This window comes from Poecilia formosa, unplaced genomic scaffold (assembly GCF_000485575.1).
Source record: "Poecilia formosa unplaced genomic scaffold, Poecilia_formosa-5.1.2 Scaffold221, whole genome shotgun sequence".
NCBI lineage: Eukaryota > Metazoa > Chordata > Actinopteri > Cyprinodontiformes > Poeciliidae > Poecilia > Poecilia formosa.
This window is the reverse complement of record NW_006800160.1, coordinates 820,329-836,559: the sequence shown is the minus strand read 5'-3', so window position 1 is coordinate 836,559 and position 16,231 is coordinate 820,329. Positions and strand designations below refer to the sequence as shown.

At 39.6% G+C, this 16,231-nt stretch overlaps 2 protein-coding genes across 6 annotated transcripts in view; both read left to right on the top strand.

Moving 5' to 3' along the window:
* LOC103149305 (cilia- and flagella-associated protein 100) overlaps window positions 1-16,231 on the top strand; it is a 24,746-nt gene that overhangs the window by 6,527 nt on the left and 1,988 nt on the right. Inside the window, exons 14-17 of one of the 4 annotated variants that reach the window (XM_016679817.1) lie at window positions 1-129; window positions 899-1,101; window positions 1,183-1,276; window positions 1,391-1,885. The exon at window positions 1-129 is cut by the window's left edge and continues 1 nt beyond it. The exons of the other annotated variants lie outside the window; for them this stretch is intronic. Of the exons in view, the coding sequence (XP_016535303.1) occupies window positions 1-129; window positions 899-1,101; window positions 1,183-1,276; window positions 1,391-1,516 (552 nt within the window). The 3' untranslated portion in view covers window positions 1,517-1,885. Of the gene's footprint in view, window positions 130-898; window positions 1,102-1,182; window positions 1,277-1,390; window positions 1,886-16,231 lie in introns of those variants that run through there. 4 annotated transcript variants of the gene reach the window in all.
* Window positions 3,305-15,884, top strand: LOC103149306 (AP-1 complex-associated regulatory protein-like). 2 transcript variants are annotated; one of them, XM_007568395.2, is made up of 10 exons: window positions 3,308-3,568; window positions 4,300-4,348; window positions 4,454-4,480; window positions 5,482-5,507; window positions 5,596-5,692; window positions 5,870-5,968; window positions 8,610-8,671; window positions 9,262-9,335; window positions 9,455-9,577; window positions 12,614-15,884. In XM_007568395.2, exons 1-10 carry the CDS (start codon window positions 3,498-3,500, stop codon window positions 12,883-12,885), a joined length of 900 nt encoding a protein of 299 aa, XP_007568457.1. In that variant the 5' UTR covers window positions 3,308-3,497; the 3' UTR covers window positions 12,886-15,884. The 2 variants fall into 2 exon arrangements, with proteins under 2 accessions (XP_016535307.1, XP_007568457.1); XM_016679821.1 differs by lacking the exon at window positions 5,870-5,968 and having other exon boundaries at window positions 3,305-3,568.

Below are 16,231 nucleotides of genomic sequence, written 5' to 3'. Positions count from 1 at the left end.
GAAAACGAGGAGGAGAAGATAGCCCTACAGATTAAAGAGCTGAACCAGAAACTTGACAAAGAGAAGGCGAGAGGCACGAAGCTCGAACAGATGGTCCAGCTTCATGTTTCACTGAGCTCACAGGACCAAGTAAGGACACTAAATATGCATATCTGACCCCTTTTCTGGAGAGTCTGCACTCATATTTGCATGCATATTTCAGAGTGAAGAGCTGTGAAGAATGAGAAAGTACCAAAAAGAAAATGGAACAGGGGAATTTTCTGTTCTGTATTTGGGTGTTCACTGTAGGTGGAAAATTTTCTGTAGGTTTGATCCGGAGCAGTTGTAAAATTCAGCGAAATCCAGGAAAACTCAAAATTTTGCATATAGCAGTTTGTCTTTTCTTGTTCTCCTTGGACACAGCTTACGGGTTTTTAATATCAGATGTGGCATTAAATCGTCTTCCAACATCTGCTTGTAACTTTTTCTTTTTTACAAATGTACACAAGAGTATTCATCTTGGTGAGAAACCTTTACAAAGAGCCATGTTTAGTTCATTGACAAAACTCTTTGTTTTTTTATAAATATCTACTACTAAATACTTTGTAATTTGTCTTATTCCAAGTGCATTAAAATATTTGCATCAGAAATTAGACCAAAAAATACTTTGTAAGATTTTGTGTTTTTGTAGTGGAAAAAGCACATATTTTCTAATAAGAAGTAAAATAAATCTAAAAATACTTGAACTCTTTGGTCATTTTGTTGAGGAACTTTTGTGCAATTGACTGAATGAAAAACATGAACAATCGTCTGCAGTTTCATCAGACTCTGAAAACACTGAGCTACTAAAATACCAATTGTTTGTCGTTGGCGGAATATTTAAATATTTAAACTCTTGGTGTTTTTTTTTTATTTCCAGGACGAGATGTTGGACGCCCTTGATGAAAAGGTGACAGAGGTTTACAGCGCCTGTGTGGAAAACAGGATCACCGACCTCAGCACCTTGCAGAAGGTGGCAAAAATCGAAAGTCGCGTCTTCTCGCTGCTGCAGAGCCTCGAAGGCATGCCAGTAGAGAGACTGGCAGCGGTTAAGAAGGTCAAGGACAGCGAGAAGAGGAGCAGGTATCACTGAGAATATGAGGTGTAATGAAACGGGCAAGACAAGGGTTTATTCAGCCTCCCTGTCCTCATACTGTGACTCAGGATGCGTGAGGAAAAGCTGATGGAGCAGAGAGAGAAACAAAAGGAACGGATGAAGAGGTATCTGGAGAGATCCTTGGCTGACTCCAAGAAAATTGTACGTCTGATTCCTCTGATTAGTCAGAGTATTACTGCAGCGACATCGAAATCCTTTTAGAGACAGAGACAGATGGAGTCACGTTTTTTTTTTTTTTTTGTTCTTTTTTCCCAGAGTGGGAAGAAGCTCATGCCTAGATGCATGCCTGCTGTGAAGAAAGTCGAGGTCGCCGATGTGGACAACAAGCCCGCCGAGGACGACATCAACGATTACCTCTTTGGCTTGGACGACACGGAGTGAAAAAAGCAACAGGAAGTGATGCGGAGGAATTATTTTTACAGTACCAGAGAAAGAATGTCTTTTTTTTTTTTTTTTTTAAGAAAGTGATACTGACTGTTGGATTCTTTTGATGTTATATATCTTACAAATCTATCCTTTAATGTTAGGATTTTACTTTTGTTGCCGAACTTCAAAGCTATGCTAGAAAGCAAAAGGTTTAGAAATCATGCTGCATATCATTAGCACTGTGTTTATTTGATGCAACACCTCTCTGTAAATTTGTAAGAAATGTTTCTTTTAATTTTACCAAACATTTTACTGTGCTATAGCACCCCAACAGGTCAAGAACAATACACACACAACTATTCTAATTAAACCTATTACATTAAACAGTGCATACTGGCTTTTTATAATAGTCTAAAATATAACTATCCATCCATTTTCTTACACTTTTGCCACTAATGGGGTCGGGAGGGGTGCTGACTGTCTCAGTTTGTGTTGCATCCAGTGTCTCACAGGTTGGTTCTTTCTTGAGGACCCACGGTATGAATTCTGGCTCAATTTTTCTAAGTACTGGCCCCAAGTCGTTCGTCCAGTTCCCATATGTAATGACATCGTTTTCAAAGTAATCATCTTCCCATCCTGGAGTCTTTTTCACAGGCTTACGCTTAGATGAGTGTTTCTTCTTCATTAGTGAGGACCGGTCAACCACAGGAAATGATTCACTGGTCACCGGAAATCATAATTTCAAATACCTTTAAACTTTGAATTCTCAGATAAGTTGAAAAGGAGGCGCGTCATGAATGTAGAGCAGGAGCATGAGAAGAAGGAAATTTAAACTGTTCCTTTTGTTATACAAAAAGCGGTAAAATTATATTTTTAGTAAACAAATTGAATGAATTGCTAAAAAAAGGGCAAAGAATATCAGAAATGCAGTGTTTTATGCTATAAAGCATTGCTGCAAGTTCATCTCCCTAACTCCAACATCAGGGATATCTCTTACCTGCGGTCTAGGCCGTTACTCAGTGGTCCCTCATCTTCCTTTAAATTAAAGTTTGCATTTCATTTAAAAGTCAAAGTCCCAGAGACTGGAGCAAGAGAAGAGAGGTGCAGAATCCATGTTGCTTGAAGTATGTGCAGAGTTCACACAATCAGTGATGATTTGGGCTGCTATTTTTGTGTTGGTTCTTTTTTTATAAAGTAACACCAATTACTAGGTAAACTCTTGGCTATTGAGAAATGATAACTCTCAATATAGTTTCACAAATGATGTTCAGAAATGCTTCTCAGTATCGTTTCTCTGGAGGTGTGGACTCTGTTGAAGCTTTAAACTTTACCCAACATCTAACATTTGCCTGTGATGTACGGGCAAACCTTGTGGAGGCTATGAAGCTTACCGGAAATTCCCATTGCTGTAAATAACCCCCCCCTCCCCCCACTTCAAAGGGAGAAATACAGAGCTGAACCAGCCATGGGAACGTGGCCAATACACGGACTGAAAGGCTTCACACTTCCTCCGTTACCATTGCTGAAACTACAGATGTCGTCGTTCACAACTTTTCCATCTGTTTTTTGATTGGCCCAGTTGAAATTCTGCTGGAGAAAGTCCATAACAGAATTACTGTATTTTATGAGTGCATGAATAAGGGAGAGCTGTATGGACATATTAAACCTGGGCGGTGGGGGAGATGATGTGTTCACATACACCCAGAAAGTATGTAGTTGCGCCTCTGGTAACTGGGTAGAAAATGTAAAGAATCTGGGTGCCTTAACTTGTTTTTTTTTGTTTGTTTGTTTGTTTTTTCTAGGTGGAACAGCAGGTGGTGGTGTTTCCTCCAGGCATGGTGAGTTAGCAGCCAGAGAGGAAGGAGGATGAGGAAGTGGTTGGATCAGAAGACTGGACCTGATGATGATGATGATGTCGCCGCCTGTTGTGATGCACCAGCAGCTTCCAGGAGAGTGCTAGCTGGACCCCCAGACTCCGGTCATTCCTGACAATGAGATGGGTAACTGCTGGGCTTACTGCGTGGGGTTCTTCAGGAGGGAAGCCAACAGGATCCAGAGAGGAGGCGGGTACGTAAAGTGAGGCTAGTAGTTAGCTAGCCGAGCTAACTAGCCTGACAGCATCCCTGACCCAGTGTATCCGGTTACTGATAACGCAGCTAAGGTTTTTAGTCTATAAGTGACACGGCAGAATGTGGAGGAAGGCTTCAGTGCTGCTCCGTCTGTGTCGCCACCGGAAGTAGGACTCGGTTTAACATAAAGGCCGGTCAGTTTGTGCTGTTTGTTTGGGGTTTAACCTGCAGCCGGCCGGTCGGTCTCAGGGGGAATGAAGACCCCACCCCACCTTATTGTTGACAGCTTAGTCACAAATACATTCACGCTAGTCTAGCTTGAATGTATTCGAACACGTTTCCTTTCCCAACGCAATTCTGAACTTTTACATGTTTTTTTTTTTTGCGCTTTAATTTCGTCTTCAACGCACAAACTATCACTTGGTTGTTCCTTGTGTTGCGTTCAGGCTGCTCTGTCACCAAACTGAGTGTAAATAATTGATGTTTTAGCCCCATGCCGCCTTCTACACAGCTTCCCTCCTACTCATTTACCCCTCTGTCTCATTATAGAGCTTATATAATGATAGTTTTATGTCATATTCTTGTTTCTGTTGCAAGCCTCTACTTGCAGGTATGATTAGACAGTCATTTAATGAAAGCTTTAAATGACCAAAAATAACTGATTTGTGTTGCAAATCTGTTTGCCTTAGCTTTATCAAAACATGATATATTCCTCTAAATATGTTTCAGGTCAAAGTACTTTCGAAGTTCTACTACAGGAGAGCATTACACAATAGAGGTATGACTTATGGACTTGGTTAATTTTGTCCTTTTGAACTGTGAATATTCAACCCAAGTTTACTTTTATTGTCTTTTTTTTTCTTTCTTTCTTTAATTTTTCCAGTTTGAAAATCTGGTAGAAAGTGACGAGGTAAGTCAGATTTTTTAATTTATTTTTTAATTCTCAGTCTCACAAAAAGTATTCAATGTCCCTTCACATTTTTCACCTCCCAACCACAAACTTTTAATTGTGGAATTTATGATAAACAAACACAAATTCAAGTCAGTTCAAAATCAAAAATACTTTATTGATTCCAAAGGGATATTATATGTTGTTGTGACTCAAATTGTTCAAGACTTTTCCGAGAGTTACTGTAGATGGTGATGGCTGCGATCTCCTGTAGCTGTTTGTGTTGCAGCGAATTGGAAGAAGCCTCCGACTGAATACACTCTGAGTTTTTATGACAGTCTCGGAAAGGAGGATGCTCAGAGTTGGCCGTAATTTTTGTGATTTTTATGTAAAGTCCTTGTGGAAACTCTCATGACTTTCTTACAGTTGTGGTTTTTCTTCTGATTTCCAACTTCTGAACGGCAGAATGTGGAGGAAGGCTTGGAATTAATTAGGAAGTTGGTTGGAATTAATTTGGGTGCCTGAAAACAAATACATGCCACAGTTTTTGTATTTTTATAAAAGGAAAATTTATATTTGTGTCTGACATAAAATCCCAATAAAATATGTTAATTTGTTGTTGTTGTTTTACTCACGGTTTTGCTACTTAGGAAGTAATTTAATTGCAAAAGAGTGTTTAAGTTGAATAAATTATTATAAATTTGGCAAAGACATGTCATTGCTTGGCTACCAGAGAAAAAAATACCTTAAAAGTAAAAGTGTGACTACAATCACACATAGATATTACTGGAAGAGGGAAGAAAGAAAGAAGAAAAAAAATACAAATAATAATATATTGATAAATATATATAACTTAGCATTTTCCATACAGGCAGTCTGAGGGGACTTTTACTTTCACATTGTCATCGTTATCCTGATTGTTATTCTCCTTTCATGATGAATTAAAGAAAATAACACTGATCCAGTTTTTTACACTAGAGTTTTAAAAGTGACTAAAAATACTGTGACTGTTTACGTTTCAGGCTGAGAGCCCAAAGCCCTGTCCAAGGTAAGCAGTCGGGTCCGAATCCAAAAAAAAAAAAAGAAAACGAACTCACCAATATTAAAACTGTGATGTTGTTTTTTTTTATTTGCAGGCCCATCAATGAAGATGAGCTCAGTCACCTCAGAGAACACCACTACGCTGCTATCTCTGACAAACAAGTCCTCATTGACCAAAAGCTCCAAGTTGAGGTGAGACATGATGCTTTATTTCTTGAGAGTTCCAGCTCCCGGTTTTTTTTTTTTTTTTTTGTGCTTTTAGTCTTTGTTTTTGGCTATTATTTTTATTATTATTTGCAGCATCGCTTTGTTTTCTGTTTTGTTAACTTTGTGTTTTGTGTTTGTTTAATTTTGTTTATTTCTGCTCAGTTAGAGGCACAGGAGGAGAAGTTAAGGCTAGAAGAGGAGGCTAGAAATGCCGCCCAGCGCGAGGCCGCCAGGCTGGCTCGTGAACGAAAAATGAAGGAGGTGAGGCGGCACTGAGCGCTCCCTTCTGCTAGTTTACCTTACGGCGTCTCCTCTGACCCGGTGTCCCTCTAGGTGGGCCGTCCTGGCTTTTAAACTCCTCCTTTTCCTTCTCGTTTGTGTGTTGTTCTTTCTTTTTCGTTTTAGCCGTGTGTGTTTTTTCTTTTGTTCTGATCAGCCTGTTTGTTGTGTTGGGGCAATGAATATTTCATCTGCATGGTTACAGTTCAGTTCTCCTCAAATAATTGGTTATAAATTAACTTAAAGTAAACTTAACTTTAACTTAAAGTAATTTATTATCAACACATAAGTCAATAATTTCTTAATATTGATGAAAAAGTGCCAGATTATTTCACTTATGACATGGGGGAAAATATCTTATTGCTGAAATAATCTGCCAGTGGAACTGGTACTTCTTATTTTTTATTAATATTAAGGAATTATTGACTTAAACACCTTTATCATTCTGGAAAGTTACTTAAACATTTTCTTTTCTTATTTCAAGTGTACTAAGATATTTGAACTGGAAACTAGAAAATAAATACTTGGTACAATTTTGTGTTTTTGCAGTGTATCTTGCAGTTGATGGACAAAAACATTGAATTCAGGGCTACGCGTGTGATCTACTGGGGTTTATGGTATTATTGTACAGTAAATTTGTTGTAAGTAATGATCCAGATACCCTTTGATAAGCAGAGCGTTGTCTTTTAGAGTTCAGATTGTTTTATTTGTACAGAGTGCATCATTCGACGCTGTTGGTCGTAATGTATCTGTTGATCATGACACATTATTGAAGTGACTGGAGAATTTGACTGGTTTAGATAGACTGGTCTTATCTAAACAACAGGGCCTTCTTTGTGTCAGTAGGTAACTTTTCATCAGAACAGACAGGAGTCACATGTGGGGTTCCCCAGGGTTCAGTCCCTCGTGCCTCTCCCTTCTAATATCTACAGGTTATAACAGTGGATAAGATTAGTTATACTACACAGATGATACATAGCTCTACATTACGGTGTCACCAGGTGAACACGAACCCATTCAAGGAACAAATCAAAGCGTGAATGTGCCATAACTTTCTTCAGCTGAACAGAAACAAAACTGGAGTAATTAATTCTTTTGCACCTAAAGAGGAGTGGACAAGAAGTTGACGCACAGTTAGAAATCACTGAACAGACTCTAAATCTGGTTTGGTGCGGTGATGGACTCTAACCTGAGCCTTCAGAGTCACATGAAGACAGTTACAAAGTCAGACTTCTATCAGCTGAAACGTGCTGCAAGGATTAAATGACTGATGCAACAGCTAGAGAAACTCAAGGCACAGTTTGCCTAAAATCTCCCAACAGCTTCAGCTGCTCCTGTTGCTGTAAATGTGCCGCACAAATAAACTTGCTGTACCTTAAGTAAGTAAAACTATATATACATTTCAAGGTGTCAAATCACAAAATGCTTGGCAATACTTTGAAGCATAAGAGAAATGAAGAAAATGCTGATTTTAAAAATGTATTTTTAAAAGTCCAGAGGGTCCACTGATCTCAAACCAAAGGGAAGAGGGTTCCAGAGTGTCGGTGCCACTGAACACAATGCTGTTTTCTTTTGTCTTCGTCTTGTATGGAGAACCGTCAGCAGGTTCCTGATCACAGGACCTCAGGGGCCTGCCAGGCAAAAAGCCCTCTAACCTTGTGACTCTCCATGAGAAGCTCTCCGAGTCGGTAGAGGAATATTAAACTGCACTCTAAAATAGATCAGAAGCCGTTGTAGTCACGCCAACGCTTGAGTCACGGGTGAAAACTTGTAGGATTTTGTCATTTTTGAACAACTTGCAACCGTTTGATGTTGAAAGTACTTTGCAATAATTTAGTTGTGATGAAGCAAAAGCACGAGTTGGTAGATGACTGAAAACAAGAACGAACCAAAGACTTCATATTGGGATCCAAAGTGAAACCAGAAGCAAAGGTTATGCCAAGGTTCCTAACGGAGAGATTTTGCCAGAGAACCAAAAGGTCTGAGCGTCTCCTTTCTCTCAGAGGTCCGTTTTTCTGGTACAAAGATAATTACTTCAGTTTTGTCTTTTATTTAGTTGAAGAAACCTGTCAGTTTAACAGAGTCTGTGCAGCTTAACAGATGGTGGCAATTCGAGGTACAACTGAACCTCGAATCTGCATCCATAGCAGTGATTATGGATGTCTTTAAAAGTTGACTGAATATCCCCCAATGGGGAGCAAATAAAACCCAAACATTAGAGGCTCCAGGACCTTGAGGGTTCTCCAAAATGATATATGAATAATTACTTCCACAAATATGTACAAACCACTTCCTGAAACCGTCTTTAATACTGCGGAAACAGGCTTTATTGATTAGTGTAAGCAGGAAATCTTTGACTTTGTTAGGAACTGCGCTTGCCAGATTTGAACAAACCTTCATGAAGACGAGCGTAGTGGTGCTGAAGCAGAAAATTTCCTGTCCTTATTTATCTCCCTTACTTTTACGGTCTAAAGGTTTTCAGCTTGCTTAAAGAACATGTAAGTTTGTTTGCTTTTTATTCTCCATCCGTCTTCATGAGGCCGACATTCTGAAAAGTTTTCATGTAAATCCTGCCTCTCCATTTTGCTAACGGCGAGCTATTTGTCTTGTTTTCCATCTCCAGCTGTACACTCAGAGGACGCGGGGGAAAGCAGACGGCTCGGGCGCCGAGACGCAGCAGAGAAAGTGAGTTCCTTGAAGTTCTGTTGGCGGCACAAATGAGATCGTAAGGTTCTGAAAAGGTTCCCATTGTGAAACTGACATAGAAGGGGCAATTATCTGTTTCACTTACTGGATGGAAAAGTCCAGACTTGTCTCTTAAGAAACTGTTTTGGGGTGAGGGGGTGTTGTGAATAATTGTTGTGAATAATTTCACAACTTTTTCCAAGTACACTCCTGATCAAATTTTAATGCTGGTTGGAAATTGGCAAAAATTAACATTTTGCTCTGTTGGGTCTTAAGAGTGTTCTAAGTATAGCTTCAAAAAGCAAAAAAGAAGAAAATGGGAACAAGTGAGACAAAAACAAAAAAACAACAAATTGCTGAAACTTGACTAATAAGTAGATTGTAACTAGAACTGTTTGGACTGAAAAGCTGACTAACTCAGCTGTCCACATCTAGTTTCAGCTCTGCAAGAACCAGGTTCAGCAGATTTTTATTTAGGAACATTTGTGTGTGTGGGCGTGTGCGTGCGTGTGTGTGTGTGTGTGTTTTTTTTCCTTCTTTGCCCTCTTTAAAGTCCTGTTGTAGTGATTGTCTGCCCGGCTTTTTTACAGACAAGCCTCTGGGGAGGATTTTGACGTCTACCTGCAGAACGTGAAAGCCCAGTCGGATGCTTTCAGGAGCAACAGTGAGTGATGGATTTTTGCTGGATTCAAACCTATGCTGTGCTAAAACCAGTTCATAGCTTTGATTTTTGGAAGAGAAATGTGCCGTTGCGCAGCGTAGCCACTGCCTGTGTGTTTGCAGGACTTCCCTCTGAAGCAAACGCAGTGACGCCCAACACAGACTACAGCTGGGATTTCACCACTAAGACCCGCTCCACCAACGACGACGGGACCTCGCTCGACTTAGAGTGGGAGGATGAGGAAGGTAACGGGTCGACTTTTAGTATTTAGTTTCACTTAATCTGCTGTTTTAATCACTGGTACCTTAAAATGGGGGTATCTTTTTGCTGTGAAAGTTTGCTAATTAACAAGATAAATGTGTCTGATTTTAGGTATCATCTAATTAACTACATTAACATTTGTGGTAGGAGCTTACCAATAATTTGTCAAAGACACTGGTGCAAAAATTGGCACCAGTGTCTGGAGGGGTGCCAAAATACAGCGGAATAATAATTTTTTTGTCAGCATTTTCTGTATTTAACAGCTGACTATGCATTGAAAACCCCTGAAGTGGTCCATATAATATGTCTGCAACAGTGACGTGCGGTGAGGTTCATTACTAATGAGGCACTGACTTATGACTTAGACACCATGTTATTGGACGTACGGAAATTTCGCACATGCATACAATGCTGGAGGGCAAAAAGACTAATCTTTTACATGTCATCCATAGCCGCGTTAACTCAGTGAGACTTAGAAATGTAGGTATAATTTCGTGCTATGATCCACAGCAAAGTTATCTGTATTCACCAAGCTACGCAGACTCGTTGCCATAGCAACTGACAACAATGCCACTCCATGTTTTAGGATTTAACACCAAAAAACATTCAAGAAATTTGCACACAGAACAGAACATTTAGTCTGTTGTTGTAGTACATTTTAGGCTTAATGTTTAATTAATAAATAATTGCTGTGGTAGATTAGCTACTACTTCTACTTTACTGAATTATTTAAACATAAAATGTAGCCCACAAAACGCACATTTCATTAAAAAAACTAAACAAAAGCATCTCATTGATGTTTTACCTTTACGTATCAATGAAATCCATGCACCGCTAATTCTGCACAAAAATATCTGTTCATCCAAAGCCAAGTCTATCCTCGGCATGTCTTTTCTACTCCGTTTGAGAATCATCAAACTGTCTCGAAGCAAAACCTTCAGCTCCGGTGTCGGTCTTCCTTTAGTTATTATTTCCTGCTTCAATTTAAAATNCAACAGTGACGTGCGGTGAGGTTCATTACTAATGAGGCACTGACTTATGACTTAGACACCATGTTATTGAACGTACGGAAATTTCGCACATACATACAACGCTGGGGGGCAAAAAGACTAATCTTTTACATGTCATCCATAGCCGCGTTAACTCAGTGAAACTTAGAAATGTAGGTATAATTTCGTGCTATGATCCACAGCAAAGTTATCTGTATTCGCCAAGCTACGCAGACTCGTTGCCATAGCAACTAACAACAATGCCACTTCATGTTTTAGGATTTAACACAAAAAAACATTCAAGAAATTTGCACACAGAACAGAACATTTAGTCTGTTGTAGTACGTTTTAGGCTTAATGTTTAATTAATAAATAATTGCTGTGGTAGATTAGCTACCGCTTCTACTTTACTGAATTTTTTAAACATAAAATGTAGCCCACAAAACGCACATTTCATTAAAAAACTAAACAAAAACACCTCATTGATGTTTTACCTTTTATCTATCAATGAAATCCATGCACCGCTAATTCTGCACAAAAATATCCGTTCATCCAAAGCCAAGTCTATCCTCGGCATGTCTTTTCTGCTCCGTTTAAGAATCATCAAACTGTCTCGAAGCAAAACTTTCAGCTCCGGTGTTGGTCTTCCTTTAGTTATTATTTCCTGCTTCAATTTAAAATCCACTTTAGAAAACTGTTTAAGTGTAGAAATGTAGTCTTTCATGTTTACGTCGGAAGAGATGAGAAAACAAATATATCGCTGTACTTTACTTATTTACTGTGTGGCTAGCTCCATGGCTAGCTCACTGTGTCTTACTCTGCAGTTGTGCAGTCACAATATCTGGAATCATGAGCGCCCCCTGCCATGAGGCAAGAGAACTGCCTTCCTCACCTCGAGTCTGTTCTCTGCCGTTTCTGATCTGATCGCTCCTCCGCACACAAAACATGATACAAACACAGTTAGTGACAAAAAACACTGTACATTATATACATAAGAGAAATTATGAAAAATCAGTCCATATATTAAATGTTTTTTAGCCATTTTATTGCCGGCGTACAGACAGGACGAACATGCTCCTATAGAATGGCAGCCAGTGCAGTTAGTGAGAGGTTGATCAATCCCAGGTGAGGCTCAGCTTCCTGCTGCCTCACCGGCTTCGCTCCTGAGCATTTGAATGGGAAAATGCGAAAATCCAGCGATTTTGAAGAAAAAATAATCAGAATTGGTTAACCTAAGTAAAAAATAGATACTTTATAGTACAAACCACAGGGTGAAAATAGCAATATAAATGATTTTATTATTATATATTATTTTCCATGATGACAGGTGAAGCTCTGCCTCCCCTGACCACATGTCACTGGTCTGCAAACTGATCTAATCTCTCTCCACAAACGTTTGCTAATCAGCCACTGTCGCCATTTGCTCTGCCGATAGAGGAGGCTGACTGACAGACCCGCCCGTCAGGTCCAGTCTACACATTCCCGATTCACAACCATCACCCCGTTGTAGCCAACGTAGCAAACTTTGTTGCTTTATTTAGCGACTTTTCAGACAAAACTGTTTGTGTCTTTGTCAAATATCTTTTGATAAAAAAGGACATGCGGCAGTATTTTAGGAAGGTGACAATATGTTAATCAAAGGTTTTAAACATTGTCCTGACCATATTCTGTGTATTTTTTTTTTCTCGTGGGACTTTTCTGTCAGGCAAAAGTTTGAGTCCCACGCATCCTGGAGACAGTTGAGGCTACCGCTAACTAGCTGCTAACATGTCCTTGCTAGCTAGCTAGAGAGCTTCTTTTGTTTTGTTTTTTTTGTTGTTGTTTTTTTGCGTCTGTCCTGGATAACTGCACATTTGTTGCCACTTGTCTAGACGGCGTCAGTGCATTTCTGTGGAGATGTAAGTCTTAAATTCCAATCATAAAGGTCTTAAAAACTCTTAAATTTGAGTTGGTGAAACTTGTTCAAACCCTTCAAAGTAATAATAAAGACTTGTAGATGTTGGAGTTAAAAACGTCGTCTTCCCTCCACAGGAATCAACCGAGCTCTTCCAGCCTGGGAGCGGTCTCGGACTGAGGAGGACATCTTGCGGGCGGCCCTGCGGCCCGGCAGCAAACAGATGACCAGCGGCCCCACCTCGGCCTCCGAGGACTCCAACGCTCTGGAGTGGGAGAACGATTTTGTGAGCACTCACCCGGAGGACGGTGGCGACGCCGAATTCGAAGGGTTCGTCAACCCTGTCCTGGACACCCCCTCAGAGGACGCCTCGGACTCTGGTCTCAGGGCGGAGAACCAGGACAGATAGTGTCCGGCACCAAAGGAGACCTCACCAGCTTTTTGCCTCATGAATCCGAAATGTCACTTCTTCGTAATCCGTAAAGAATCTCTGATGCTGGAGAAATTTGGTAATGGATCCAACATGGCAGAGTCTAAAGACAATTATTTTTTTTCCTCAAACGTGTTTTCAGTGCCTTCATCTGCTACAATATCTGACCATTGAGCATTGTAACTGTCCTTCCTTTTACCGTTTTAAACATTGTTCAGAATGTGCTGCTTTCTTTTTTGTTTTTGATGATGATGATGATCAGTGCTTGAGTGACCGAACTGAACCCAGATTGTTGACAGGAAACTTCAACATGACCGCTAACTGTAAAACCAAACGGATGCTTTAGGAGAACAAGGTGATGGTTTAGCTAACAGAAAGACAAAGTGTCACTTTTACATCTCGGTGTCTGGGGACCAAATGCATCTCTGAGTCCAGGTGAGCATCACGCAGGTTTTTTTATTACTATGTATGCAAATGGAATATCTAGAAGTCAAAATTTTACCCTCTCAATTTTATCCAGTACAGTAAAACAAAATACTGCAGCCTCTATTCTAGCAATACAGTTTAAATCAGATTCACACTGATTTAGGTAAGTGCAGAATACCAGAATTATTTACAAAAAAGTCCCCCCAAAATGTCAAAAAGTTAGGAGATAATTTTACTTTGGCTTTTATTAAACTGTATGACTTGGGTCAAACCTTTTGTGCCGTTTCCACAAAATTCCCACAATAGTTTTACTGGAATTCTGGCTCCATTCCTCCTGACAGAACTGGTTGCCATGCCAACACGTTGACTGTGTTGTCCTTAAGCCGTTTTGTAACTAATCTGGCAGTGTTCTTAGGATAATAACTCACTTGCGCCTTAACTTTCCCTTCTCTGATGACGACCTGAGACGTTGCTTCAGCATTTTCACATGGATGCTTTTTTCCTCACACTTTAGCGTCTGTTTTGTAAAGTGCACCATTCCCTCCTGCAGCAAATAAAACCCCACCCACACATGGTTATAAACTTCCCACTTTCCCCTCAAAATTTTATCGGTGATCATTGAGGCCAAAAATACTTGTACCGATTTTCGTTTCATCCCCAGGACATTGAAAACTGGATCCGTTTGTTCCTGTAATTTGTTCCCAAGTGCATTTTGCGAGCTGTAATCTGTAATCGTTGCTTTTGGGAGTCGTGGGCTCTTCCTCTCTGCGTGGCTCTTCAGCCTGTGTCGGTACGCGACTCACTTGGCTGCGGACCGTGTCGCTCGATAACCGGCTCCAGTCAGCATCTTTAGAACCTCCGTTGCTTTCGCCATGGAGTCGATGTGCATATTTAGTACGAAAACATGTTTCAAGGTATCTGCAGATGCGTATAACTATTTCAATCTATTATTTATCAGGGAAGAAAATCGGTCAAATCAACAGATGTAAAAATCGCTGCACCACAAGGAAGATTGTGTTTTACATCTGACCAAGTACATTTTAAAAAACGACTGGACTGCTCCTGCTACAATGTAGGTAACTGCATTTAGTCACACTTTCAAATTTATTGGCATTCATTGATTGAAAGGAGTAAGAAAAAAATAACAATACGGATGGTTTTGAACTTTATAAATTAGAATTTATTGTAATTCTTATAAGAAATGTATCACGATAAACGATACGATAAACGCCCACACCTACTTTCAAAGTGAGTATGTCTCCAGGATTCTTAGATGATTTAACCTACAAATGTCCGTACTTCAGGGCAACCTGTGCGCAAAACAATCTGATTTCAGTGCCGTATGAAATCCTGGCAGTTGCATGCATACGTCTCTAGAAATCACAGGACGGCGCCCAGGTTACACTCAGCACAACAGAACATGGAGGTAGAACCTTACAGATGTCTCAAAGCTCTAAAAATCAAATCAAAAAGTCAGCAATTTCCATAAAGACATTTTTAGTTGTTTTTTTTTTTCTCGCTCTGTATGCAATCTTTGTGACGCATTCAGCATCCATGCGTGCCGCATGTTAGCCAGCTCCAATCAGACACGGTGTACTGACGGTGCATGCGTTCTTCACGAAGAAGAAGCTCTGCTGTTGACTGCGACCTCTAATCAGAAGCTCCGAATGTTGGAACCATCAAGTATGAAATTCTGTTCATCTTAAATGTTTTTGTTGTTGCTGTTGCTTTTCGGCAGAATATTCTGAAAAATCTGACGCGAAGCAGGATTCTCAAGCTAGCCTCTTTTAAGATGACGTCAAAAATCCAAAGAGCAATTTATTAATATCTAATGCCAAAGTGAATTAGAAAATCTACATGGGAAGGCGAATCATTTTTAGAGCGGTGAACATCAAAACTGGACTTAAAACGTCCACTAATCAGATTCCTGTGATGTGCGGGCAGCAGAGGCGCACCGATGCCGGTCTTTTTTCTGGCCAATTGTCGATCTTTAAAATGCAGATTTTAGCTGATGTCAATTTTTTTTTAAATTAAAAAACAAGTGAAAAATTTTTTTTGTTTAGAAAGTCAATCTCGCACATAAATATCGGGCTGACCCAACCGGCCGGTCACCCAAAACTAAGGAAGTCTGAGCCCGGTTGATCAGTGCACCCCTAGTTAACAGTAATGCTGTTGGTGTGTCCAAATCTGTTGTAAACAAGTTGGCCAACAAAGCAATCATGTTTGTTACATTATCACAAGAGGTTTTGTTTAGTTTTCACTTTGATCACTTTCTTTGCTTGTTGTAGAGGATCTTAAAACCTTTAACTCTCATGTCGACTGGTGGAGGGAGACGATGACCTGGGGAATGTGTAGAAGACACATAGGTTTATTTTCAGACTTTTAAAAAAAACAATCAGTGTAATTTACTGCACCATTTAATAATTTAATTTTATGTTTTGTTGTGATTGTTGTTTGAACTTGGTTTAATTCTTGTAAATTGTGTAAAAAAAAAAGTATAATTAAACATTCCTTGTCATGATGAGTTGAAGAAAATAAATTCATAGTTTTAAATGTTTGTGTCTATAGTTTCACTGTTTGGTATATTGTTGCAAACCAATGATGTAGTAAATTTCTTAGCAGATTTTTTTTTATTCCAAAGTCAGCATTCATGTTCTGTCCTATTGTGCTCATATCTTAATTTGATTATATATAATGACGCTTAATGAGTTTTCATCTAATTTGTCTTTTCAGTGTAAGTACTCGAGCTGCTTTCCTGAACGTTTTCCACTTTTGAATGATAATTCTCTCTTTGAAACGGTTGAATACTAGCAGAGCTGAAACGATTAATCGTGATTAATCGATTATTGAAGGAAGTAATGGTCAGCTAATTTAGTCATTGATTAATCGTTAACTGGAG

Coding starts and splice junctions, on each gene's coding strand:
- LOC103149306 (XM_007568395.2), top strand. CDS start 3,498: ATGGGTAACTGCTGGGCTTACTGCGTGGGGTTCTTCAGGAGGGAAGCC. Junction 8,672..9,261: donor GCCGAGACGCAGCAGAGAAA/GTGAGTTCCTTG, acceptor GCTTTTTTACAG/ACAAGCCTCTGGGGAGGATT. Junction 9,336..9,454: donor GGATGCTTTCAGGAGCAACA/GTGAGTGATGGA, acceptor GTGTGTTTGCAG/GACTTCCCTCTGAAGCAAAC.